This window comes from Populus trichocarpa, chromosome 2, assembly GCF_000002775.5.
Source record: "Populus trichocarpa isolate Nisqually-1 chromosome 2, P.trichocarpa_v4.1, whole genome shotgun sequence".
Taxonomy (NCBI): domain Eukaryota; kingdom Viridiplantae; phylum Streptophyta; class Magnoliopsida; order Malpighiales; family Salicaceae; genus Populus; species Populus trichocarpa.
In genome coordinates, this window is record NC_037286.2 from 20,867,967 (window position 1) to 20,892,767 (window position 24,801).

The 24,801-nt window shown below is 32.8% G+C and overlaps 4 protein-coding genes across 4 annotated transcripts; 3 read left to right on the forward strand and 1 right to left on the reverse strand.

Moving 5' to 3' along the window:
• The first annotated feature begins 986 nt into the window (after positions 1-986).
• On the forward strand, positions 987-24,482 carry LOC7458271 (uncharacterized). The gene is made up of 2 exons (XM_002301556.4): positions 987-1,096; positions 23,897-24,482. The coding sequence occupies exon 2, from the start codon at positions 23,940-23,942 to the stop codon at positions 24,351-24,353; it is 414 nt and encodes a 137-aa protein (XP_002301592.1). The 5' UTR covers positions 987-1,096; positions 23,897-23,939; the 3' UTR covers positions 24,354-24,482.
• On the forward strand, positions 1,090-1,683 carry LOC18096494 (uncharacterized). The gene has a single exon (XM_006386735.3). It carries the CDS (start codon positions 1,140-1,142, stop codon positions 1,551-1,553), a length of 414 nt encoding a protein of 137 aa, XP_006386797.1. The 5' UTR covers positions 1,090-1,139; the 3' UTR covers positions 1,554-1,683.
• On the forward strand, positions 6,129-6,745 carry LOC18096493 (uncharacterized). The gene has a single exon (XM_024595215.2). It carries the CDS (start codon positions 6,187-6,189, stop codon positions 6,598-6,600), a length of 414 nt encoding a protein of 137 aa, XP_024450983.1. The 5' UTR covers positions 6,129-6,186; the 3' UTR covers positions 6,601-6,745.
• LOC18096492 (formate dehydrogenase, mitochondrial) lies at positions 14,676-17,191 on the reverse strand. Its single transcript, XM_006386733.2, has 4 exons — positions 16,999-17,191; positions 16,835-16,865; positions 15,296-15,360; positions 14,676-15,196 (listed from the first exon to the last, which is right to left on the reverse strand). Exons 1-4 carry the CDS (start codon positions 17,189-17,191, stop codon positions 14,676-14,678), a joined length of 810 nt encoding a protein of 269 aa, XP_006386795.2.
• Positions 24,483-24,801: the final 319 nt, after the last annotated feature.

The window sequence follows — 24,801 nt, forward strand, 5'->3', positions numbered from 1 at the left end:
CAATTCAAATTAATGATATTATATTTTTTAATATGATATTTATTGTTTTGATTTTTGATTTTTTATTGGGTATCAATGTTTTAATTGATTTTTTTTTAATTTTACTATTCAATCAAAACATTCTTTTGATTTTTTATATCAATTTTTATTCTTTTGTTTTTTGATTTTTTTATTCTTTTATTAAATTGATTTTTCTTTTCAATCTCACCCTTCAATCAAATATAAAATTTATTTTATATTTTAATTTTGATCCTCATTATTTTTAATTTTAATTTTTTTTAATCCTTTTGTATAAGAAAAATGGTTTTATATAAATAAGTACATAGGATAATTTTAATAAATGATTAAGTAATCTATTAAACATGACATGGAAATAAATAAGTAAAGAATATTGCAAGCATCAAGTTCTAAAAGTCCATCTATGAAAAAAAGAAAAAACTCAGTTCTATCCTTAAAGTTTGTTTAAATCTCTAATAGAACTATATGCCCATTATTTATGTTAAAAAAAATAAAAAAAAACATTTTGACAAAGTAGAAAAGGTAAAATCAAACCGAAAGTACCATATTTTCATTTTTGTTGTGTATTGCGGAAAAAAAAAAGAAGAAGAAAAAGAACATGGTCGGTCCGTGTTACAAGGAGAAGGGAAATTGACCGCTGTCGGTGCTTTTGAACCTTCGAGTAAGTCCCCACCGAATTTTGTTAGGGGAAAAGCCCGTTCCTAAGTTGCCATTGCCATTAGATTATGACTGATGGCTCGCCTGTTTAATAATTTTTTAGTGGCTGACCGACCGATCCTCGAAGCAGCAGATTATGCAGAGAGTCAAATAACGATGCAGCAAAGGGTAATTAGAAGCATATCAGAAAAGCAAAAACCAAATGGAAACCGGGTGCTAACTATATTTCTGACTGCTCGTCAACTATCTGTGTGCCCCTCATTTACGTATAAATGAGCACCAGACCAGCTTCTTATTCATCAACATCAAATCAGTTTTCTCGAAACCTTCTCTTTATTTCACAGAGCACAGAACCAACTCCTGATTCATCAATATCATATTAGTTCTCTCTAAAGCTTCCCTTTAATTTACGGTTTTAAACCTTCTCTTGTTCTAGTTTGTGAGTAAATTAAGAGAGACCAAAAATGAGTGTGGAGATTTTGGATGGTGCCACCATTGTCAACTTTCTGGAGGACGAGGAAGCATTCAGCGCGCAAATATGTGACCGCTTCGCCCACCTTGATTCAGACCATGATGGCCGGCTTTCCTACGGGGAAATGTTGAAGGAGCTGCAGTGTTTGAGGTTATTGGAAACCCACTTCGGCGTAGATGTGGAAACAGACCCGGATGAGCTTGCTCTCGTCTATGGTTCTCTTTTTGTCCAATTTGATCATGACTTGAATGGGACAGTGGACTTAGAAGAGTTCAAGTCAGAGACCAAGCAAATGATGCTAGTCATGGCCAGTGGTATGGGTTTCTTGCCTGTTCAGATGGTACTGGAAGAAGACAGTTTCCTGAAGAAGGCTGTGGAGTGGGAATCTGCTAAACTCGTTGCCTGATTAATTCCACATCCATTACCCTATACATGACTCATTAATTGTCTTCGTTATTTCTTTCTTCTCCGAATGCATTCCGAGTTTAGCTGAATGTAGCAAAGAAAATAAATGAAATGCTCTGTTATTGGTGCAATTTGGTCATGACCATCCAGCCATAGTTAATATAACAAAAGGCTGACAGAAACACAAATATCTTTCCTCTTTCAAGAGGGCTTCATAAATGGGCACAAGGATTGAGCTGGATCCATCTCGGTCATCGCTCAAAATTTAGCTTCAAGGGAATGGAATTGGTAGAACAGAGTAGCATCAGAATGGGAAAAGAACTTGCTTGTGGAGGGAACAGATGAAAATTAAAGAAATAACTGTCCTAATATAAAGTATAGTTAAATTAAAACTTCGAGTCGAATCTGTTGTGCGTCTAAACACCTAATTCCATCATGATTTGTTTAGCATGCGTATGAAACAAACTTCCCGCATTGAAAAGAGGGAAGCATCAAGCACTTAATATCCTATATATGCAGGAACGCTACTTGAACAAAGAACCTGGATGGTTAAAAACAACACACTTGCAGGCTTGTAGCTCCTGATATTTTCAGCTCATGTGAAGATGGACAATGATGGTTGAAAAATCTTTGTATGTTTTATTTGAGTAGAATACTCATTACAATATTATCATTTTAAAAAAATTTGTCTTTTTCATCTAGACATGTTGCCCATTATAATAAGACCACTCGAAAAAAATCTTTGTGTTTCTTTACTTGGATAGGTTATCCATTACTATGAGACTACTTTGAAAAGATCTTTGAGTTTTTTATTTGGGTGGGTCACCCATGACAAATTGAACATTTCAGAATCTTTGAATTCTACCAATAGACAGGTTGTTTGGTACTACCATATCACTTCAAAAGTCTTTCACAAAGATAATCTTTTTCTTTAGAAACTCTATCTCCTTTTCTTTCATGTACACTTTCTAACCCTCGTTTTTTAGAAAGTGTGATTTTTATCCTTATCTATTTTTTCTCTGAGTGCGCTTTTAAGCCCTCATTGCAAACATTTTTCAGAAGGATTGACCATTTTTTAATATGGTGAGTCCATAATCTCGTTCTTTTCTTCTTCTTTACAAAGCTTATTGTCTAAAGTCTCTCACAAGACTCTCGTTATAAACATTGTAAAAAGAGGGGGCAACTGTCATAATTCATTTCTGGATTATTTTCTAAATTCACCTTTTTTCTTTCCAAAATAAAAGTCAAAAAAGAAAATAAAGAAAGCAAGAAAACTAGCGACTTGGAAAAGTAGGCTGAAGAGGATTTCATACTGGAGAGACAATGCAAATTAAATGGTTATTGGATGAATCTATTTAAAAATTAAGCCCGGGGATATAATTAGAATTTTAATAGGCCAATTTGATTTAATCATGGGCCAAATTGAGAATTTAATTATGTTTAAGAATTAATTTGGGTCCAATTAAAGGATTTAATTAGGTGCAAGAACTTAATTATACATTAAATATGTCAAATTAATTTTATTAAGAGCTTAATTGATGAAAATCTAAGTTTAGAAGCCCAATTTGAGCTTAATTGAGAAAATTAGAATTTTAGAAGACCAAATTTAATTTCCATAAAGTCAATTGGTTCAAATTAGAGGTAAAATTGCAAGAAAATCAATTTTTTAGGGTTAAATTGAAGAGATTCGCAACTAAGGATCATTTTGCAAAAAACATCGAACTATGGGGTAATTAACGAAAATCAGGAGTGAAATTGAAGAAAATTTAAAGTTTGATGGTCAATTGATGGTCAAATTGCATAAATCCAAGACCAATGACCAAATTAAAAAAGGTGCTGAAATTCGGGGCTGATATTGAATTCGGCAAGGGCAAAATTGTATTAAATCAAAAGTTTGGAGTTAATTAGAGGTCAAATTGAAAGAAATCAAAAGCTGAATGATCAAATTGAACTTTGGAAAAAAAACCTTAATTTAAGGTCCAAAACGGAGTTGTTTTTTAACATTAAAAAATAAGGCAACCAGACGACGCGTCGTCTGGTTAATGTTCATTGCCTTCTTTTTTTGACCTGAAAAAGTTGTCTGGATGGCTATTTTTCAGGGGCATTTAATGCTTCATCTCTCAACCAAATCGGACAAACCATACACCACCATGATGAGCTGACATTATACTTCACCCCATAGTGGATCTCGCTGGCTAATTGTCCTTACAGCCGCCACAGTGTCGCCTCAAATTGGTCAACATGACCAACCTTTAGCAACCAACTTTTTCAGGTCATGATAACAACTTTGAACCAAAGGTTAAGATCCTTCTGTTTCGAATCAAGGGCCAAGATTGGCACCAGTAAAGACAAGATGTTCATCTTTCATCCTCTATAAATAGAGGTGCATTCCATGCCCTGAGCATCAAGAAATTAGAGCCCAAATTTGGTGAAAATAAGTTTTTCTTACCAGATCTTTTCTTCTTCTCCACCAGCCATCTTCTTCCTCTTTTTTCGCAACATCTTCACTTGCAGCGATGCTGCCAACAACACATTGGCCTTCCTAGCACTGCTAATTAGCAATCCCCCATAGTTGGTAACCTTTTTCTTCCCCTTTTTTGATGCAAACAAGGATCCATTTGCAAGCATAACATTGGTTCTGCATGCAAAAATCAACCACTTCACATGGTCATTGGGTCAGGCCAATGACCATGTAAAGATGGGTTGAACCCATTCCAACCCAGCCCATGATGGCTTGATCGAGTCCAGCCCATAAAAAAGAAAAGATGAAGGCCAGGTCTATTGGGCTGCCTGGCAGCATGACCCGACCCGGCTAGGTTTGGCCCAGATGTCTGGGTAGGGCCCAGCCCAATATATATAATAATAATATATTAATAAATAATATTAAAATATTAAAAAAATCGAAAGCCCTTCCAAATAATTTGTGATTTTCTCGCATGTTTTTTTTTTTTTATCAATTTTGCATGATATTAGGATGTATAATTATACTATATGATACATATCCGATATTAAAATACCTAGTTTTTTCTGAAACATTTCAAAAAAAAATTCAAAAATTCAAAAAAAAATTCAAAATTTTTAAATTAATTTCCTCTTTCAAAAAAACAAAAAATATTTTGTTTTCATGTATATAGTCAAATCCTTAAAGTTTTCCAAGCATGTTTTCATAAAAAAAACAAAAAATTGTATTTTTCTCATGTTTTAAAATGTAAAATGGATATCATAACTAATTTATGATTATCTGTTAGGGTTTAGCCAAAATGTCAAAAACCCTTCACCAACTATTTTTTTCATTTTATATTATGGTTTAAATGTAGACTTAAATATTTAGGGGCGTAAAACTATACAGTAGAGTACACCCTCAGGTATTAAAGATAAAAGTTCAATATAAATGCAATTCTAAAATTTAGACTTTAGAACGGTTGGATTCAACCTCATAAGGTATAGATTTTCTCACGAAGAGAGATATATATATATCTTAAACCTTAGACGATTCCAACGAATAGAAACTTAACTTAGAATAACAATTAAATAACAATGTAGCTTACTTCAGGTAGGCTGTACTGGAGATAATACGCATTTTCCTTGCACAATCAGTCTCTTAATCAAACTCTCACAGACCATAGATTTCATAGTAACTATTATACTAAGTAGCGACTCTTAAATCTTAATTATAATTTTATAGTTACATCCAAAACTCTTTTCTTTCCTAATAATACCTCTCAAGAGGCACTTAAAATGGGTCGTTTGACGTCGCCCGTGACATAATCCATTAAACATGAAATGGAAATAAATAAGTAAAGAATATTGCAAGCATCAAGTTGTAGAAGTCCATCTCTGGAAAAAAAAAAAAAAGAAGAAGAACAAGAACAAGAAAAAATTCAGTTCGAACCTTAATTAAGTTTGTTTAAATCTCTATCACACCCATTATTTAATGTTTGACAAACAACACAAGTAGAATAGGTGAAATCAAACCTATAGTACAATATTTGCATTTTTGTTGTGTTGTGAGAAAAATAAATAAAAAAGAACATGGTCCGTCTCGGAAGGAGAAGGGAAATTGACCGTTGTCGCTGCTTTTGACAGGGGGTTTGAAATTAGCAACACCATCTTGGGATCTTCGAGAAAGTCAACTTTCATTTAATTTTCGACTTTATACACACGGCTAGCCCACCGAATTTTATTAGGGGAAAACCCGTTCCCAAGTTGCCATTGCCATTAGATTAAGACTTATGGCTCGCCTGTTTAAGATAGTTCTCATAATAAAATTTTAGTGGCTGACCGACCGATCCTCGAAGCAGCAGATTCTGCAAAGCGTCCAAAAACCATGCAGCAAAGGGTAATTAGAAGCATGTCAGAAAGCAAAAACCAAATGGAAACTGGGTGCTAACTATATTTCTGACTGCTCGTCAACTGTCTGTGTGCCCCTCATTTACGTATAAATGAGCACAAGACCAGCTTCTTATTCATCAACATCAAATCAGTTATCTCGAAACCTTCTCTTTATTTCACAGAGCACAGAACCAACTCCTGATTCATCAATATCATATTAGCTCTCTCTAAAGCTTCCCTTTAATTTACGGTTTTAAACCTTCTCTAGTTCTAGTTTGTGAGTAAATTAAGAGAGACCAAAAATGAGTGTGGAGATTTTGGATGGTGCCACCATTGTCAACTTTCTGGAGGACGAGGAAGCATTCAGCGCGCAAATATGTGACCGCTTCGCCCACCTTGATTCAGACCATGATGGCCGGCTTTCCTACGGGGAAATGTTGAAGGAGCTGCAGTGTTTGAGGTTATTGGAAACCCACTTCGGCGTAGATGTGGAAACAGACCCGGATGAGCTTGCTCTCGTCTATGGTTCTCTTTTTGTCCAATTTGATCATGACTTGAATGGGACAGTGGACTTAGAAGAGTTCAAGTCAGAGACCAAGCAAATGATGCTAGCCATGGCCAGTGGTATGGGTTTCTTGCCTGTTCAGATGGTACTGGAAGAAGACAGTTTCCTGAAGAAGGCTGTGGAGTGGGAATCTGCTAAACTCGTTGCCTGATTAATTCCACATCCATTACCCTATACATGACTCATTAATTGTCTTCGTTATTTCTTTCTTCTCCGAATGCATTCCGAGTTTAGCTGAATGTAGCAAAGAAAATAAATGAAATGCTCTGTTATTGGTGCAATTTGGTACCTTAAAACTTGGTTCTCTCCTAATGCAATTTGGTCATGACCATCCAGCCATAGTTAATATAACAAAAGGCTGACAGAAACACGAATATCTTTCCTCTTTCAAGAGGGCTTCATCAACTAATAGATACATGGGCACAAGGATTGAGCTGGATGCATCTCAGTCATCGTGTGTCAGGTCCAGGGGAACAGATGAAAATTAAAGAAATAACTATCCTAATATAAAGTTCAGTTAAATAAAAACTTTGAGGCGAATATGTGGTGCGGTTTAATTATATTTTATGCTCTAAACACATAAATCAAGGTATTTGAGAGACTGGTAACAATTACTTTTCAAAGTGTTTTTCATTCTAAAACACATTAAAATATTGTTTTTTTTTTTAAAAAAAATTATTTTTGATATCAGCATATCAAAATAATTTATAAATATAAAAAATATATTAATTTAAAGCAAAATAAAAAATAAATTTTTTTTAATTTTATTTAAAAACACTTTCAAAACATAATACTCAAACACTACAGTGATCATTATTTGTTTAGCATGCATGTGAAACAAACTTCCCGCGTTGAAAAGAGGGAAGCACTTAATATCCTATATATACAGGAACGCAACTTGAACAAATAACCTAGATGCTTCAAAACAACACACTTGCAGGCTTCTAGTTCCTGAAATTTTCAGCCTCTTGTGAAGATGTGGATAATGATTGTTGAAAAATCTTTGTATTTTTTATTTGAGTAAATCACTTATTATAATGAGATTATTTTTAAAAAATCTTTATCATTTTCATCTTAGCAGGTCACCCATTACAATAAAACCAGTTGAAAAAAATCTTTGTATTTTTTCACCAGGATAAGTCACTCATTATAATGAGATTACTTTAAAAAGACCTTTGAGTTTTTCATTTGGTCATTGAACATTTCAAAATCTTTGAATTCTACTAATAGACAAGTTGCCTGATACTACCATATCACTTCAAAAGTCTTTCACAAATATCATCTTTTTCTTTAGAAACCCTATCTTTTTTTCTTTCGATTACACTTTCTAGCCCTCGTTCTTTAGATAGTATGCTTTTTATCCCTATCTATTTTTCCTCTTAGTGCGCTTTTAAGCCCTCATTGCAAACATTTTTCAGAAGGATTGACAATTTTTTAATATAGTGAGTCCATAATCTCTTTCTTTTTCTTTTTCTTTACACAGTTTATTGTCTAAAGTCTTGCACGAGACTTTCATTCTAAACATTTTGAAGAGGGGGAAAACTGTCATAACTCATTTCTTGGTTATTTTCTAAATTTACCTATTTTCTTTTCAAAATAAAAGTCAAAAAAGAAAATAAAGAAAGCAAGAAAACTAGCAACTTGAAAAAGTAGGCTGAAGAGGATTTCAAACATATAGAAAGATTAAGTTGCAACTTTGGAAGCCTAATTGTACCCCATTTTACCCAAAATTGGAGAGACAATGCAAATTCAAGGTCAAATTAAATGGTTAATGGATGAATATGGTTAAAAATTAAGCCCGGGGATATAATTAAAATTTTAATAGGCCAATTTGATTTAATCATGGGCTAAATTGATAATTTAATTATCTTTAAGAATTAATTTGGATCCAATTAAAGGATTTAATTAGGTGTAAGGACTTAATTATACTTTAAATGGGTCAAATTAATTTTATTAGGGGCTTAATTGGTGAAAATCTAAGTTTGAAAGCCTAATTTGGACATAATTGAAAAAATTAAAATTTTAGGAGATCAAATTTAATTTTTATAAAGTGAAGTGGTTCAAATTAGGGGTAAAATCGCAAGAAAATCAAACTTTTGGGGTCAATTAAGGGTTAAATTGAAGAGATTTGCAACTATGGACCATTTTGCAAAAAACATTGAACTAAGGGGTAATTGATGAAAATCAGGGGTGAAATTGAAGAAAATTTAAAGTTTAATGGTCAATTGATGGTCAAATTGCATAAATCCAAGACCAAGGATCAAATTGAAAGGACAATGAAATTCAGGGTTGATATTGAAATTCGGCAAGGGCAAAATTCCATTAAATAAAAAATTTGGAGTCAATTAGGGGTCAAATTGAAAGAAATCAAAAGCTGAAGGACCAAATTGAACTTTGAAAAAAACCCTAATTTAAAGTCATGGAGTTGTTTTTTAACAGTAAAAAAAAAAAGGCAACTAGACGACGCATTGTCCAGTTACTGTTCATTGTCTTCTTCTTTTGACCCGAAAAAGTTGTCCGGGTGGCTATTTTCCAAGGACATTTAATGCTTCATTTCTCAACCAAACCAGACAAACCATATACCACCATGATGAGCTGACATTATACTTCACCCTATAGTAGATCTCGCCAGCCAATTGTCCTTGCAGCCGCCCCAAATTGGCCAACCTGACCAGCCTTTAGCAACCAACTTTTTCAGGTCATGATAGCAACTTTGAACCAATGGTTGAGATCTTTCTGTGTTGAATCAAGGGCCAAGATTTGACACCAGTAAAGACAAGATATCCATCTTCCATCTTCTATAAATAGAGGTGGATTCCATGCCCTGAGCATCAAGAAATCAGAGCCCAAATTTGGTGAAAATCAGTTTTTCTTACCAAATCTTTTCTTCTTCTCCACCATACATCTTCTTCATCCTCTTTCGCAACGTCTTTGTCATCAGCAACGGTGACAACAACACGTCGGCCTTCCTAGCACTGCTAACTAGCAATCCCCCATAGTTGGTAACCTTTTTCCTCCCTCTTTTAGATGCAAATGGGGTAGCCATTTGCATGCAGAACCAATGTTGGTTCTGCATGCAAAAATTAACCACCTCACATGGTCATTTGGTCATTGGGCTGGGCCAATGACCATGTGAAGATGGGTTGGACCCATTCCAACCTAACCCATGATGGCTTGGTCAGGTCGAGCCTATAAAAAAAGGATAAAGGCCAGGTCTATTGGGTTGCCTACCCAACCGGGTTGGGTTCGGCCCAAATGGCTGGGTCGGGCCCAGCCCAATATATATAATAATAATATATTGATAAATAATAATATTAAAAAAACAAAAAAAATTCCAAAAAAATTTCAAAAGCCCTTTAAAAAAAATTGTGATTTTCTCGCATGTTTTTCTATCAATTTTGGATTGTAAAATTACAATATATGATACAGATCCGATATTAAAATACCCAGTTCTTTCTGAAACATTTCAAAAAAATTCAAAAATTCAAAAAAATTTAAATTAATTTCTTTTTTCAAAATTCCAAAAAAAATTTCAAAAGCCCTTTCTTTTCATGTATATGGCCAGATCCTCAAAGTTTTCCAAGCATGTTTTCATAAAAAGCAAAAAATTGTATTTTTCTCATATTTTAAAATGTAAAATGGATATCATAACTAGTTTATGATTATTTGTTACGGTTTGGTCAAAATATCAAAAACCCTTCACCAATTATTTTTTTTCATTTTATATTACGGTTTAGATATAGACTTTAATATTTGGGGGCGTAAAATTATACAGCTGAGTATACCCTCATGTATTAAAAATAAAGGTTCAATATAAATGCGATACTAAAATTTAGACTTTAGAAAAGTTAGGATTCAACCTCATAAGGTATAGATTTCCTCACAAAGGCAAATCAACCTTAAACCTTAGACTATTCCAACGAATATAAACTTAACTTAGAATAACAATCAAACAAGAATTCAGCTTATTTCAGGTAGAGTACACTGGGAATAATGTGTATTTTCTTTGCACAATTAGTCCCTTACTTAGACTTTCACAGACCATAGATTTTCTAGTAATCATAATATTAAGTGGCGACTCCTAAACTTAATTGTGATTTTATAATTAAACTTAAAACATTTTTTTTTCCTAATAATAACTCTCAAGAGACACTTAAAACAAGTCGTTTCACGTTGTTCCGTGACATAATCCATTAAACATGAAATGGTAATAAATAAGTAAAGAATATTGCAATCATCAAGTTCTAAAAGTCCATCTCTGGAAAAAAAAACAAGAAGAAAAAATTCAGTTCGAACCTTAATTAAGTTTGTTTAAGGCCATGTTTGTTTCCCGGAATTCACTTTCCGGGAAATTACTTTCCAAACTTTCCTGTGTTTGTTTGCCATTAGAAAAGTTGGTCAACGGAAAACACTTTTCGGTCAACGGAAAACACTTTTCAGTCAACGGAAATACTTTCCGGTCAACGGAAAACACTTTCCAGTCAAAGAAAAATTTGGTTTGGTTTCCAGGAAAATGTTTTCCCTTTTGGCTGTGTTTGTTTTCCGGAAAATGGTTTCCGGGAAACCACTTTCCAAACTTTCCTGTGTTTTTTTGCCATTAGAAAAGTTGGTCAACGAAAAGCACTTTCCAGTCAAAGGAAAATTTGGCTTGGTTTTCAGGAAAGTGTTTTCCTGGAAAATTTGGGCGGAAAACACTTTCCGGAAGTTGTGAAAAATTTAGAAATGTCATTATTTGCTGATTATATCAAATTTGATCCTCAAACTTTTGATTGCTATATATAATTTGTTTTGAATATTTATTTTTCAATTCCATCTCTTAAAATTTAATTTTTATATTAATTTTGGTCCTTATTTTTATAATTGTTATTTTCTTTTTTCTTATCATTTTTTTATTGAAATTTTTTATTTATCAAATTTGATCCTTATTTTTTTTATTGTTACTTTTTTTATTTGAAATAATTTATGAAATGTTAATTATTATTATTTTAATTTATTCACCTTTTATTTTTTTTAATTTTTTAGATTTGATCTCTATTATTTTGATTATTATTTATTTTATTTGAGATAATTTATGAAATTATATTTTTTTTCAATTTCATTCTCATTCAACTTTTTACTTTGTAAGATTTGTTCCTCATTATTTTAATAAACTTGAGAATAAAACATTAATAAGTTATTTTCCAGCTCATTTTCCATGACATAACCAAACACTGGAAAGTGTTTTTCAACTTATTTTCCATTACACTACCAAACATCGAAAAATACTTTTCCGGAATTCACTTTTCCCGGAATTCACTTTCCAAAAGAAAACTACTTTCCAGCAAACAAACGGGACCTAAATCTCTAAGAAGTTCTAAAAGTCCATCTTTGAAAAATAAAAAATTCAGTTCGAACCTTAATTAAGTTGGTTTAAATCTCTAAGGCAACTATATGCCCATTATTTAATGTTTGACAAACAACACATGTAGAATAGGTGAAATCAAACATATAGTACGATATTTAATTATTGTGGGAAAAAATAAATAAAAAGAGAACATGGTCTATCTCGGAAGGAGAAGGGAAATTGACCGCTGTCGGTGTTTTTGACGGGGGGTTTTCAAATTTAGCAACACCATTTTGCGACCATCGAGTAAGTCAAGTTTCATTTAATTTTCGACTTTATAAACACGGCTAGCCCACCGAATTTTATTAGGGGAAAAGCCCGTTCCCAAGTTGCCATTGCCATTAGACTATGACTGATGGCTCGCCTGTTTAAGATGGTTCTAATAATATTTTTTTAGTGGCTGACCGACCGATCCTCGAAGCAGTAGATTCTGCAAAGCGTCCAAAAACCATGTAGCAAAGGGTAATTAGAAGCATGTCAGAAAAGCAAAAACCAAATGGAAACCGGGTGCTAACTATATTTCTGACTGCTCGCCAACTGTCTGTGTGCCCCTCATTTACAAACTTCCCGCATTGGATCACAAAAACAATGACATCTCAGGAGATGGAATGAAGGAGAGAATGCTTTCGCCAAACAGCTCAAACAGGGATACCAGAAGACGCCCAGTATTCAAGTCATCGTTCCAAACCTGTTGAGAATGTGATGCGGAAAAATAAATAAAAAGAATTAAAGCAATACAGAACCAAATTTTAAAGAAAAAAGTTAAAAATTAAAAGTAAAGAAAGGAAAAAGAAAAGGAAGAAGAGAGAATTCAGGAACAAAAGTTTGTCATTTCTATTTAATCATAAAAACCTCTCTCAAACTGAAAGAAAAATATAAAAATAATATAACCCTAAAACATCCAACTATTAGGCTTAACCATCAATTAAAATTGTCTAATATAAATAACTCAAATAAATAAAATAAAATAATGAAATAGGTCCAAAAGAGTCCAGTCTTCCAACTAAAGAGTGACAGGCTGGGCTATCCTACGTCATTTTTGTTCATATACTTGTGTAATCTGCAGTGTGGGTCTAGTGTCCCCACCAACTCTCCGGGGTTGGAAAAAATCGACCCTGTTGAGTGTAGTTCTGGATGGCCCTGATAGCACTCCTAAAGATTTGAATCAATCTACTGCAAAGTCTCTCTGGTGATCGAAGTGCAATCTAAATCAGGTCAGCCCTCCCAATGAACTAGAAACCGTCAAACCACACAATTCATGGTAAAAATAACTTGCTCATCTAGAATAGCATCAATATTATCTTTTTGTGTTGAGATCAGGTGAAAGAAGTAGAGGATTCAATAGGATCATCAAGAGGGGAGTTAGGTGACATCTCAAAGAGGTCGTTTAGAATAGAATGTGGTTTTTGATATGCAATTAAATCATCAATATTAAATGTAGAGCTAATGCCAAAATCAAGCGGTAAATCAAGAACATAAGCATTTGAACCCACCCGTTATAGCATTTTGAATGGCCCCGCATTACGTGCATGCAATTTTCGATTAATTTCGTAAGGAAACCATTCATATCTAATATATATCATACAATAGTTTCTCACTTTAAATTCATTATATGATCTATGTAAATCAGTTCAAAATTTATATTGTGCATTACTTGCTTTAATATGCTTAATGATCTCAACATGCAAATACCTCTTAAAGCAAAATATTACCAAAGCTTTTCCGTTAAAGCAAACCCCGAATATGAATTGATATCACAAGCCACCCTTAGACGAATAAAACAGTCTAGTTTTTAGCCACACTAACATTGTTTTCCCAAAAAGTTGCAAAAGGCATGTTTGATTTGTTTCAAATCAGGTTTTGCAAAAAAATAATAATTAAGTCATCAACAAATAAGGATGATAACTTCACCCGACCAGTTTGGAATCCAATGTCATTTAAGTTGATTAGATTGTATTTTTGTCCATTTGAAAAACAAATAAAATTCAATTCAATTTAACTAAAGATGGATGTGGAGGTCAATAAATGGTTGACTTGACCCATCACTTGACTCAACTTCTACGTGGTTTTTTTAACCCTTTTATATTTTATAGAATTGTAATTTATTTTTCAATATAGTATATGGATTTTTATCTTATTATTCACCTAGCATTATTATGGTTTTACATGTAGATGTAAAGTTTAGATTCTATTTTATTGTTTTATGATTTATGGATGGATATATAATTTTTTTTAAGCTTTAATTTTATTTTTTAAAATTTTATTAAAAATAGAACAACCAGATCAAATGAAGTACTAAGTGGGTACTTGCCAAATGAAGAAAGTCTTTCATCGAATCCAATCCAATTGTATAGAAGATAAAGTCAAGTGCTAGATTTAAAAATTTCTAGGTGGAGATGGGAGAGAAAAATTCATCGTCAACTCAATCTATTATCGTCCCTGTAAATAAAGAAAGGAAGAGAAATAATCAAACCCTCTTTACTGAAATAGACAAATTCACTTTGTAGTCTCTACCATTGGATCAATCTTTCCATATATGAAACAAAGATATAAGAATAAAGGATCTCCATGATAAATACCATGTGATGGAGCATAGGAATTTGAAATCTTACCTTTTCAGCTCACTTATAACAAGGTCATTAAGATACACTTTATGATCAAGGAAGTGAAACTATCCAAACTCCCTGATAGCATCCAGGATAAAGTCCTATCTAAAATAATCATAAACCTTTTTTAGGTCTACCTTAATCATCATTAGATATTTTCTAATTTTCTTTTTTGCATGTAGAGTTAAGAGTCAATCAGACAATCATAGTGGTATTACTATGCTTCTTAGAAACAAATCAGTGGTACCAACTAGCCAATATGTGCTCCTCATTTAGAAAGCATACCTTGTTTAAAATTAGTTGAAAGTCATACCTTGTTTTCTCTATAAGTGGCATGTTGATGATAACTATGTCACATTTAGAAAGTATTGAATTTAGATCCTCCTCAAACTTTGCCCCTGTCTGATTCTCTAACTCTGTCTCCATCTTAAGTCTATTATGATACAGTAGAGTGCAATTGAAAGGCTTCAAACGTTGGAGTAAAAGCATTCCGATGCGTTCAGCACTAAAAGTTCCCACTTTCTTTTCTTCAAGATCATAAGCCTTATAGTCAATTGCTGCCACATTCCACTCCTCATTGATAACTTGATGATATCCAGGTAAGAAATTTCTTACAAGAGTAAGGATTCTCATGAGCTCATCTTCTACAACTAAGACAACATTGCTTCCAATGACCTCTGCAACAGTTAACCCAGCAGCAGCCGCTGCCTTCAAATCTATATGATCAGAACCAATTCCAGCAATGAGAAGCAGTTGCATGTTTTTTTGCCCTCTGGATCCTTTCTACCGTAACATACGCAAGGTAGAAAAGTGTAGTGATGAGAACCAATTCCAATAAGGAGAAGCATGCAGTTGCAGGTTTTTTATCCTCTTAATCCTTTCTGTCGTAACATATGCAGGGTGGAAAGGTGTAGTGATGAGTGTTAAGTAATATTTATCTAGTTTTATTTATTAAGGGTAAAATAGTATTTTCAGTTTAACCTATATATAATTCCTTTGTATTTAGGTTAACTTAAGCACTCATAATAAACATATTATTGAGAATTCTAGCCTCCTTTTATGTTTGATCTGAATTACTTTAACATGGTATCAGAGCCTAGTTGATCGAACCCTTGGCTTGTTAATTTTATGGAACTCGCTGCCCTTGTAGAAATCATGTTCACCAATCTCAAAGCCACTGCTCGTATCAAAATCGTTATCATCATCCACTTCATTCCCTGTAGGATGTTCCAGCACGCTCAATGCATTCCTTTGAAGCTTAACCTCAGATCCATTTTTCAAAACATCAGACATGGGTTGTTTGACCTATTAAAAGATGGAGGATGAAGATCAGGTTTTATGCTTGCGGCTGAAGAATTAATATCTGAAACTTTATTTTAGATTCTTCAGCTTCTGCAATTTGGTATTTTTGTTCTGTCTCTGCAATTGTTTTGGTATTTCGTCTTCTCTTTGGTTTCTGCAATTTGGTATCAGCTTCTGCAATTTGGTATTTCTGTTCTGTCTCTGCAATTGTTTTGGTATTTTGTCTTCTCTTCGGTTTATGCAATTTGGTACTTCTGTTCTGTCTCTGCAATTGTTTTGGTATTTCGTCTTCTCTTCGGTTTCTGCAATTTGGTATTTGAGTTAAGTTTCTGCAAAAAATAAAATAAAATTGGAGTGATATTTTGTCTTCTGCTTCTGCAAAATCTGGTATTTCGACTTTCCTTCAACTTCTGCAATTTGGTATTTCTGTTCTATCTCTGCAATTGTTTTGGTATTTCTTCTTCTCTTCAGTTTCTGCAATTTGGTATTTGTGTTCAGTTTCTGCAAAAACATAAAAATAAAAAATTTGGAGTGATATTTTGTCTTCCGCTTCTGCAAAATCTGGTATTTCGACTTTCCTTCAGCTTCTGTCATGGCATTTACTACCAAAGAGATTGTTTGGTTAAGTTGGTTACTTGCTGATATGAGAGTTTTCTTTTCTCATCCTACTCCTATGAATTGTGACAACCAGAGTTCTATTCAGATTGCTCACAACTCGGTTTTTATGAGCGAACTAAGCACATTGAGATCGATTGTCATTTTACTCGTCATCATCTCAAGCATGGCACCATTACTTTGCCTTTTGTTCATTCTTCCTTGCAGATTGCAGATTTCTTTACCAAGACGCATTCCATATCTCGTTTTTGTTTTCTAGTAAGCAAACTCTCGATGCTTGTAGATGTCGCATCGTGAGTTTGAGGGGAGATGTTAAGTAATATTTATCTAGTTTTATTTATTAAGGGTAAAATAGTATTTTCAGTTTAACCTATATATAATTCCTTTGTATTTAGGTTAACTTAAACACTCATAATAAACATATTATTGAGAATTCTGGCCTCCTTTTATGTTTGATCTGAATTACTTTAACAATGAGGACATGGAGATCATGAATATGCTTGTCAAGTTCTGTGACAATTACACAGTCGAAGAGCAAAAAATCAACAAACTAGCCATCCTAATATTCTTGGAAATAAAAGACACGAACTAAACATCTTGACATCATTTAATGCCATCACTACATTAGGCTCTAATGTTTAACTGGGATTAGTGGAGGATTGGTACGTGAGTTGATGACTCCGCCTTCCATAAGCCAAATACTTGTTTTCATTGAAAAGAGGGAAACACTTAATATCTTCACTTTGACTCCTCAAATTCCTTGTTGAAATAACACTAACATCATTGTCACCATCATCATCATTCAGAAGTTTTGGCTCATCACTAGGCATCTTCATGTAAGCAATATATATATAAAGGGAGGGAGGGAGGGAAAGGGACGAGGGACAAGAGACAAGGGACAAGGGGGTCCATTGGTCTAGTCCATCACTGCTCTCCACAACTTGATTTTTCACAGTGGATTGTTTGATAATAAACTCAATTCCAACACAACAACTCTATTTGTATGGAAGCAGTGAATAAGGAAAAAAGCAATACTCGAGAGTGAAAATTTATAACGTGAAAATTGATTAGAAAATAGAATTGCTTTGCTTACATGGAGATGCCTAGTTGATGAGCCGAAACTCCTGAATGGCAATGATGGTGACAACGACGAAAAGGTGTGGATTGCATAGGTATCATCACGATTCATAGCCATTGTTAGTTTTATTTCAACTGAGAGTTTAAGGTGTGAAAGTGAAGACATATATATATATATATATATATAGAGGGAGGGAGGGAGGGAGGGAGAGGGACAAGGGGGTTCGTTGGTCTGGTCCATCACTACTCTCCAAAGCTTAATTTTTCACAGTGGTTTGTTTGATAATAAACTCAATTCCAACACAACAACTCTATTTGTATGGAAGTAGTGAATAAGGAAAAAAGTAGTAATCGATAGTGAAAATTTATAACATGAAAAGTGATTAGAAAATAGAATTGCTTTGTTTACATGTAAATGCCTAGTTGATGAGCCGAAACTCCTAAATGACGATGATGGTGACAACGATGAAAAGGCGCGGAGTGCAGAGGTAGCAACACACTTCATAACCATTGTTAGTGCTATTTCAACTTAGAGTTTCAGGTGTCAAAGTGAAGATATATATATATATATATATATATATATATATATATATATATATATATATATATAGAGAGAGAGAGAGAGAGAGAGAGAGAGAGAGAGAGAGAGAGAGAGAGAGGGAGGGAGGGACAAGGGGTCTGTTGGATCACTGCTCTTTAAAACTTAATTTTTCACATTGGTTTGTTTGATAATAAACTCAATTCCAACGCAACAATTCTATTTATATTTGTATTTATAAATTCCATGTATGTATTATTGATAGCATGGAAAAGTTTATCTTCTCTTTTTGTCACTTTCCTTTTGACTTCTTCGAGAGTGTTGGCTTTTTTTTTATATATATATATGCAATTGCACTTCAAATAATTTTCCCTTCGCAACATTGATTTTTACTTGGTTTTTTGCCTTCTTTCAAAAAATAACAAACTTAATATTTTTTTATATTTTAAAAAAACTTTGAAAATACATTAATTAACTACTAAAAATGTGTATAAAGAACAAATCGCATAGAAAAATACTAGATTTGTTTTTCGAGTACTGCGCTGCAAGTCAAGTAAAAAATTCTCTAACGTAAAAAAATATATCTAAGTGATGATAACTTGAGTCAACCTGGGTTAAGTTGACGAACATGTGGGATATGAAATCAGGATACCTTGTAGAATGGCAAGTGAAAAAACAACAAAACTCAAGGCCCAATAACCTAATTTTAAATGATGAAATTTAAAAAAAAAATCAATTTTAAAAAAAACAACGAAGAAAAAAACTGTGTCAACATGAATTAACTCTACTAGCCTGCCACCTGTGAAATGAGACCTAGATTAAAAATTATTTAAAAAAAATGACCTAGAAAAAAGGATCGAAGTTAAATAAATATAAAAACATTGAAAAAAAACATAAGTCATCCTAGGTTAACTTAACTAACCCGTGGCCTGGGATAACCTCATTGAAAGGAAAAATATAAAAAATAAGAAAGTTCAAGACCCAATAATCTAATGTCAAAGGATAAAATTGAAAAAATAAATAAAAACAACCCAGTTAACTTGACTAATGACATGATCAAAAAGTTGATGTCTTATCCCAAGTGCAGGAGTGTCGAAGTAATAAATAACCCAGTAAGACCGAGGTCGAACCACAGGGAGGTGAACTATATAAATTACAAATAATATATATATTTAATAAAACAAAGAGTTTATGAGAATTTTATGGTATATTGATGTAAGGATTAAACAAGGATAAAACAATTGTCAAGGTTAGAGGATCCACTAATGGTATTTCAAATAAGTATAATATAAACTCTTTTTATTATTCAACTAGAAACCATACACAAAGGAGGTTACAATCGGATTATAATTTATTAACATGATTATATTAATTATCTTATTTGAGTAATGTCAATACTTGTAAATGTTGTCAGGTATGCATGGTGATAACTTATGTTAACAACAAATCAAGTTCCTTTCATAGCACATGTGTCGGTTATACCATACAGTTGGGCTATGAAAGTGCCAAGTATTTGTTGTACCAAGGGTTGTTCAACACAAATCTAGATTAACCATATAACAAGCAAGGTATTAAGAGTAAGTAAGATAATAAATACAAAACATGTTAGTATCAAACATTAAAGTCCATGTTGAGTTTATACTATACTTATTCTTATACCATTAGTGTAACCTTTTCACCTTAACATAATAAACTTAGCTGAACATTATGAATAAGAGAAACATAGATAAACAAGATAAGAACATAATTATATAAGTATAGTAAAGGAAATGAAAAGCATAAACAAGAGATTAAGAAAAATATAATATGGAATAAAACTTGAACATTACAAAATACAAAGAAAGAGAGTAAGAGCAAGAGCAAGAGCAAGATCTTGATCTGAACAACCAAGATGCCTAAATTCATGGCAAATGCCTCATTTTATAGGCCAAAATTCAGAATTATTGATTTGATGATTAATTGTTGTGTGGGTGGCTACCTCTTGACTTGGTAACAATCCTTATCTTCTTGTCTGAGAAAACGTCATTGCTAACATCAGAATTTGAATAGATAGTCCTCATGAAAGTTTTGGGCAATTGTCTCAGCTTTCCAAAAAAACAAGAATGAGGTCATTTGGACTTCTAGAACTCGAGATATGGGCTGAACACTAAACAGTGTCTGGTCTGCAGAACAGATTCTGACTTCTTTGTTGTTGCTACAATTTGAACTTGAAAACGGTCATTTTGAATCTTAAACTCTCATGAAAGTTTTAGGCCTATGTCTTAGCTTTCTATCCATATAAACCAGACCTAAATTCAAGTTCTACAACTCCAGTTATGATTCAATAACCGAATGGTGTTTCAATTTGAATTCAACTAGCATCTATTTTCTAAGCTTAGCCCTCTCTTTATCTTCTCAATTTCAGTAGTTAAACTCATCAATCAATCCTTTGATTTATGTGATAGGCCTGCATTTAAAATGAACATTTATCATAAATTAAATGTATCTTATATTATCAGACTTGTTATTATAAAACATGCTCTAGTTAAGGAGTTATTGATACTTCAAGTGCAAAATAATGATATAAAACCTTGATAAAAATACACTTTTAAGTACTAATCAACTAACTCGAGACCTAGGATAACCCAATAAATTAAGGAAATGATAAAAAAAAAAAGCAATTAAAAGAACGAAAACCAAAATTGAATATAAATAAATAAAATCAAATGTTAAGGGACAAAATTGAAAAAACAAACAAATTAAGAAAATAATAAAAAAAAACAATTAAAAGAATGAGGACCAAAATCAGATAAAAAAATAAGTGAAGTAAAATGTTGAGGGATAAATTTGAAAAAAAAAAATCAAGAAAATGATTAAAAAAGCAGTATTTAAAAGAATGAGTATTGTATTTAATATAAAAATTAAATAAAACGATAAAATTAAATAAAATGATATGAAAAGGGATGAAACTAGAAAAACAAAAGTATCCAAAACAAATATAGACCAATCAAAAAAGAAGGACCACAATTATAAAAAAAAAATAGAAGGACATCTCTGAATTTTTACTTACATAACATGTATTCCAAGGAGAAAAGAGAAAAAAAATTGGGGGAAATCCCACCAGTATCGAACCACCATGAATTGCACTTCTTGCACCTCCACATCAATTGCACTGTCACTGGATGGTTTGGATGACATGGTACTTGGTCCCTTTTTACTATTGTAAAACGTTGCAAGTGCTGCCCCAAGGACGATGACAATGTTCAGTAGTTGGTACATGTTATGCTATGCACACGTAAGTTACTTTTTATTTTTTATTATTACTTTTTTATTAAAAGACTGATTTACCCTTAATTCAAATAGATTATAACAAAAATAACATCAAAAATACCATAATACCCCTTGACCACTTTTTTAGTTTTTTTACTTAAGGAAAATAAAGAAAATTTACTATTTTTAAATTTATGTTTTTGTTGACTTTTTAAGGGGATTTATGTCATTTAATTGTGTAAAAAAAGTTGATAGACCATTATACCCCCAATCAGTTTTATAATACCAAATGAATTGCCTGGAAAGATCATTTTACCCAACAAAAAGGCCATTTGATTTTTGTAATGGAAGGCAAAGACATCATTAGCCCTATAATAAAAGATTGATGGTGTTTAGTTTTTTTTTTAAAAAATTTATAAACAAATATTTTATACTATAGATAATTGCTTAAGTTTTAAAATATATCATAGAACTTATATAAACAAGTTTTATAATTTTTTCCTTCATTATATTCTATTATTTATATTCCAATGATTAATTTATAAGAAATAAATTTAAGCTTGGCTGGCTGGCTTAGAAGTATCAAGAAACTTTAACGAGCTCAACTTACTAGTGAAATTTGATCATACCAAAACTCGGCTTAGGCCCTACAAAAAAAAAATTGATTACTAGTGAAATCTCTTGCTAACATATTTTATTAAGTTTTCAATTGTGATTATTTATTAATATTTTAAGTACTTAAAAGCTACTTTAGAGATTGGTGGTAAGTGACTCACTACGAGCTAGACTTTTTTTTTTCAGCACAAAAAAAATATTTAAATGACGACAATATTTCTAAAGAAACAAAAGAAATATGAGTCAAGTTAATGACCTTTTTACCTTAAAAAGGTACTATAACTCTATACTATAGTGATTGTTCACTAGAATAGTATAATAATATTTTTACTTCTCCACCTAAAAAACTTAATATTAGCTTTCAAACATATTAAAATCTTTTAAAATTTAATGGAGAATAATGAATTTTTTATCATTTAGCACAGTAAAACAACCAAAATACCATTGTAAGTAAAAAAAATTAAACTTGGCATAAAGGAGAAATTTTATTTTTTTTCATAATGATTTTTAGTTATTATAATATCAGCAATAAAATAAAAAATATAAAAAATAATAAACAATTAAAATACACAGTGTGTCAATGAAAATACTATTAATAGAAAAACAATTTAAACCTGGAATTAAAGGGCTTCTTGGTCTTGGCCCTTTTACAGAAGTTTTATTTGTTTTCAATTGCATCCTTCAATCTTAATTTGTCAAATATTATATTCTCCAATTTGGTTCTCAATCTTTGAGTTTCAAATGTTTTTACCTTGAACCTTTTGTATAAGTTTTATTGGTTTTTAATTTTATCATTCAATTCAAATTAATGGTATTATGTTTTCCAATATGGTCCTTATTGTTTTGATTTCTAATTTTTCTTCTTGATTTTTTGTAAAATTTATTATTTTTTTCAATTTCACCATTCAATCAGAACATTCTTTTGATTTTTTAAATCAATTTTTATTCTTTGTTTTTGGATTTTTTTGTCCTTTCATTAAATTAATTTTTATTTTCAATCTCACTCTTCAATCAAATATAAAATTTATTTTATATTTTAATTTTGATCCTTATTCTTTTTAATTTTAATTTTTTTTAATCCTTTTGTATAAAAAAATGGTTTATATAAATAAGTACATAGGATAATTTTAATAAATGATTAAGTAATCTATTAAACATGACATGTAAATAAATAAGTAAAGAATATTGCAAGCATCAAGTTCTAAAAGTCCATCTTTGAAAAAAAGAAAAAACTCAGTTCTATCCTTAAAGTTTGTTTAAATCTCTAATAGAACTATATGCCCAATATTTATGTTAAAAAAATAAAAAACATTTTGACAAACAATACAAGTAGAATAGGTAAAATCAAACCGAAAGTACCATATTTTCATTTTTGTTGTGTATTGCGGAAAAAAAAGAAGAAGAAAAAGAACATACACACGGGGCTTGTAGCTCAGTGGTCTTGGCAGGCTTTGCCCTGCCTGAGTGTCCTGGTTCGAGCTCTCGTGTGTACCCAGCACTTGAGGGTCTAGCTGCTGTGGTCCATCGTGGACTTGTTCCGCCCTCCCTCCCGGGTTGGACCCTCTATGTGCACGCCTGTCACCCCCGCGGTGCCTTACCTGCTCCTGGGCTTGCAGGATGTCCAGTGGGCCGTGGGGAATAATCGTGGTGCGCGTAAGCTGGCCCGGACACCCCACGTGAATCAAAAAAAAAAAAAAAAAAGAACATGGTCGGTCCGTCTACAAGGAGAAGTCAACTTTCATTTGATTTTCGACTTTATAAACACGGCTAGCCCACCGAATTTTATTAGGGGAAAAGCCCGTTCCCAAGTTGCCATTGCCATTAGATTCTGACTGATGGCTCACCTGTTTAATAATTTTTTAGTGGCTGACGGACCCATCCTCGAAGCAGCGGATTATGCAAAGAGTCAAATAACTGGGTGCTCACTATATTTCTGAGTGCCCCTCACGTCAACTGTCTGTGTGCCCCTCATATACGTATAAATGAGCACAAGACCAACTTCTTATTCATCAACATCAAATTAGTTCTCTCTAAAGCTTCCCTTTAATTTACGGTTTTAAACCTTCTCTAGTTCTAGTTTGTGAGTAAATTGCGAGAGACCAAAAATGAGTGTGGAGATTTTGGATGGTGCCACCATTGTCAACTTTCTAGAGGACGAGGAAGCATTCAACGCGCAAATATGTGACCGCTTCGCCCACCTTGATTCAGACCATGATGGCCGGCTTTCCTACGGGGAAATGTTGAAGGAGCTGCAGTGTTTGAGGTTATTGGAAACCCACTTCGGCGTGGATGTGGAAACAGACCCGGATGAGCTTGCTCTCGTCTATGATTCTCTTTTTGTCCAATTTGATCATGACTTGAATGGGACAGTGGACTTGGAAGAGTTCAAGTCAGAGACCAAGCAAATGATGCTAGCCATGGCCAGTGGTATGGGTTTCTTGCCTGTTCAGATGGTCCTGGAAGAAGACAGTTTCCTGAAGAAGGCTGTGGAGTGGGAATCTGCTAAACTCGTTGCCTGATTAATTTCACATCCATTACCCTATACATGACTCATTAATTGTCTTCGTTATTTCTTTCTTCTCCGAATGCATTCCAAGTTTAGCTGAATGTAGCAAAGAAAATAAATGAAATGCTCTGTTATTGGTGAAGGTGCAATTTGGTATCTTAAAACTTGGTTCTCTCCTCATGCAATTTGGTCATGACCATCCAGCCATAGTTAATATAACAAAAGGGAATGGAATTGGTAGAACAGAGTTGAATCAAAATGGGAAAAGAACTTGCGTGTGTCACGTCCAGGGGAACAGATAAAAATTAAAGAAATACTGTCCTAATATAAAGTCCAGTTAAATAAAAACTTGCAGGCGAATCTGCCGTGCAATTTAACTAGATTTTGCGCTCTAAACACCTAATTCCATCATGATTTGTTTAGCATGCGTATGAAACAAACTTCCCACATTGGATCACAAA

Bases quoted from the DNA above. Each gene is read 5' to 3' on its own strand.
- LOC18096494 (XM_006386735.3), top strand. From the start codon at position 1,140: ATGAGTGTGGAGATTTTGGATGGTGCCACCATTGTCAACTTTCTGGAG.
- LOC18096493 (XM_024595215.2), top strand. From the start codon at position 6,187: ATGAGTGTGGAGATTTTGGATGGTGCCACCATTGTCAACTTTCTGGAG.
- LOC18096492 (XM_006386733.2), bottom strand. From the start codon at position 17,191: ATGAAGATGCCTAGTGATGAGCCAAAACTTCTGAATGATGATGATGGT. The intron at 15,361-16,834 runs CCTCATTGTTAA...ATATTACTTAAC, and splicing joins CATATTCATGATCTCCATGT to ACTCATCACTACACCTTTCC. The intron at 15,197-15,295 runs TGCAACTGCATG...GGCAAAAAAACA, and splicing joins GATTAAGAGGATAAAAAACC to TGCAACTGCTTCTCATTGCT.
- LOC7458271 (XM_002301556.4), top strand. From the start codon at position 23,940: ATGAGTGTGGAGATTTTGGATGGTGCCACCATTGTCAACTTTCTAGAG.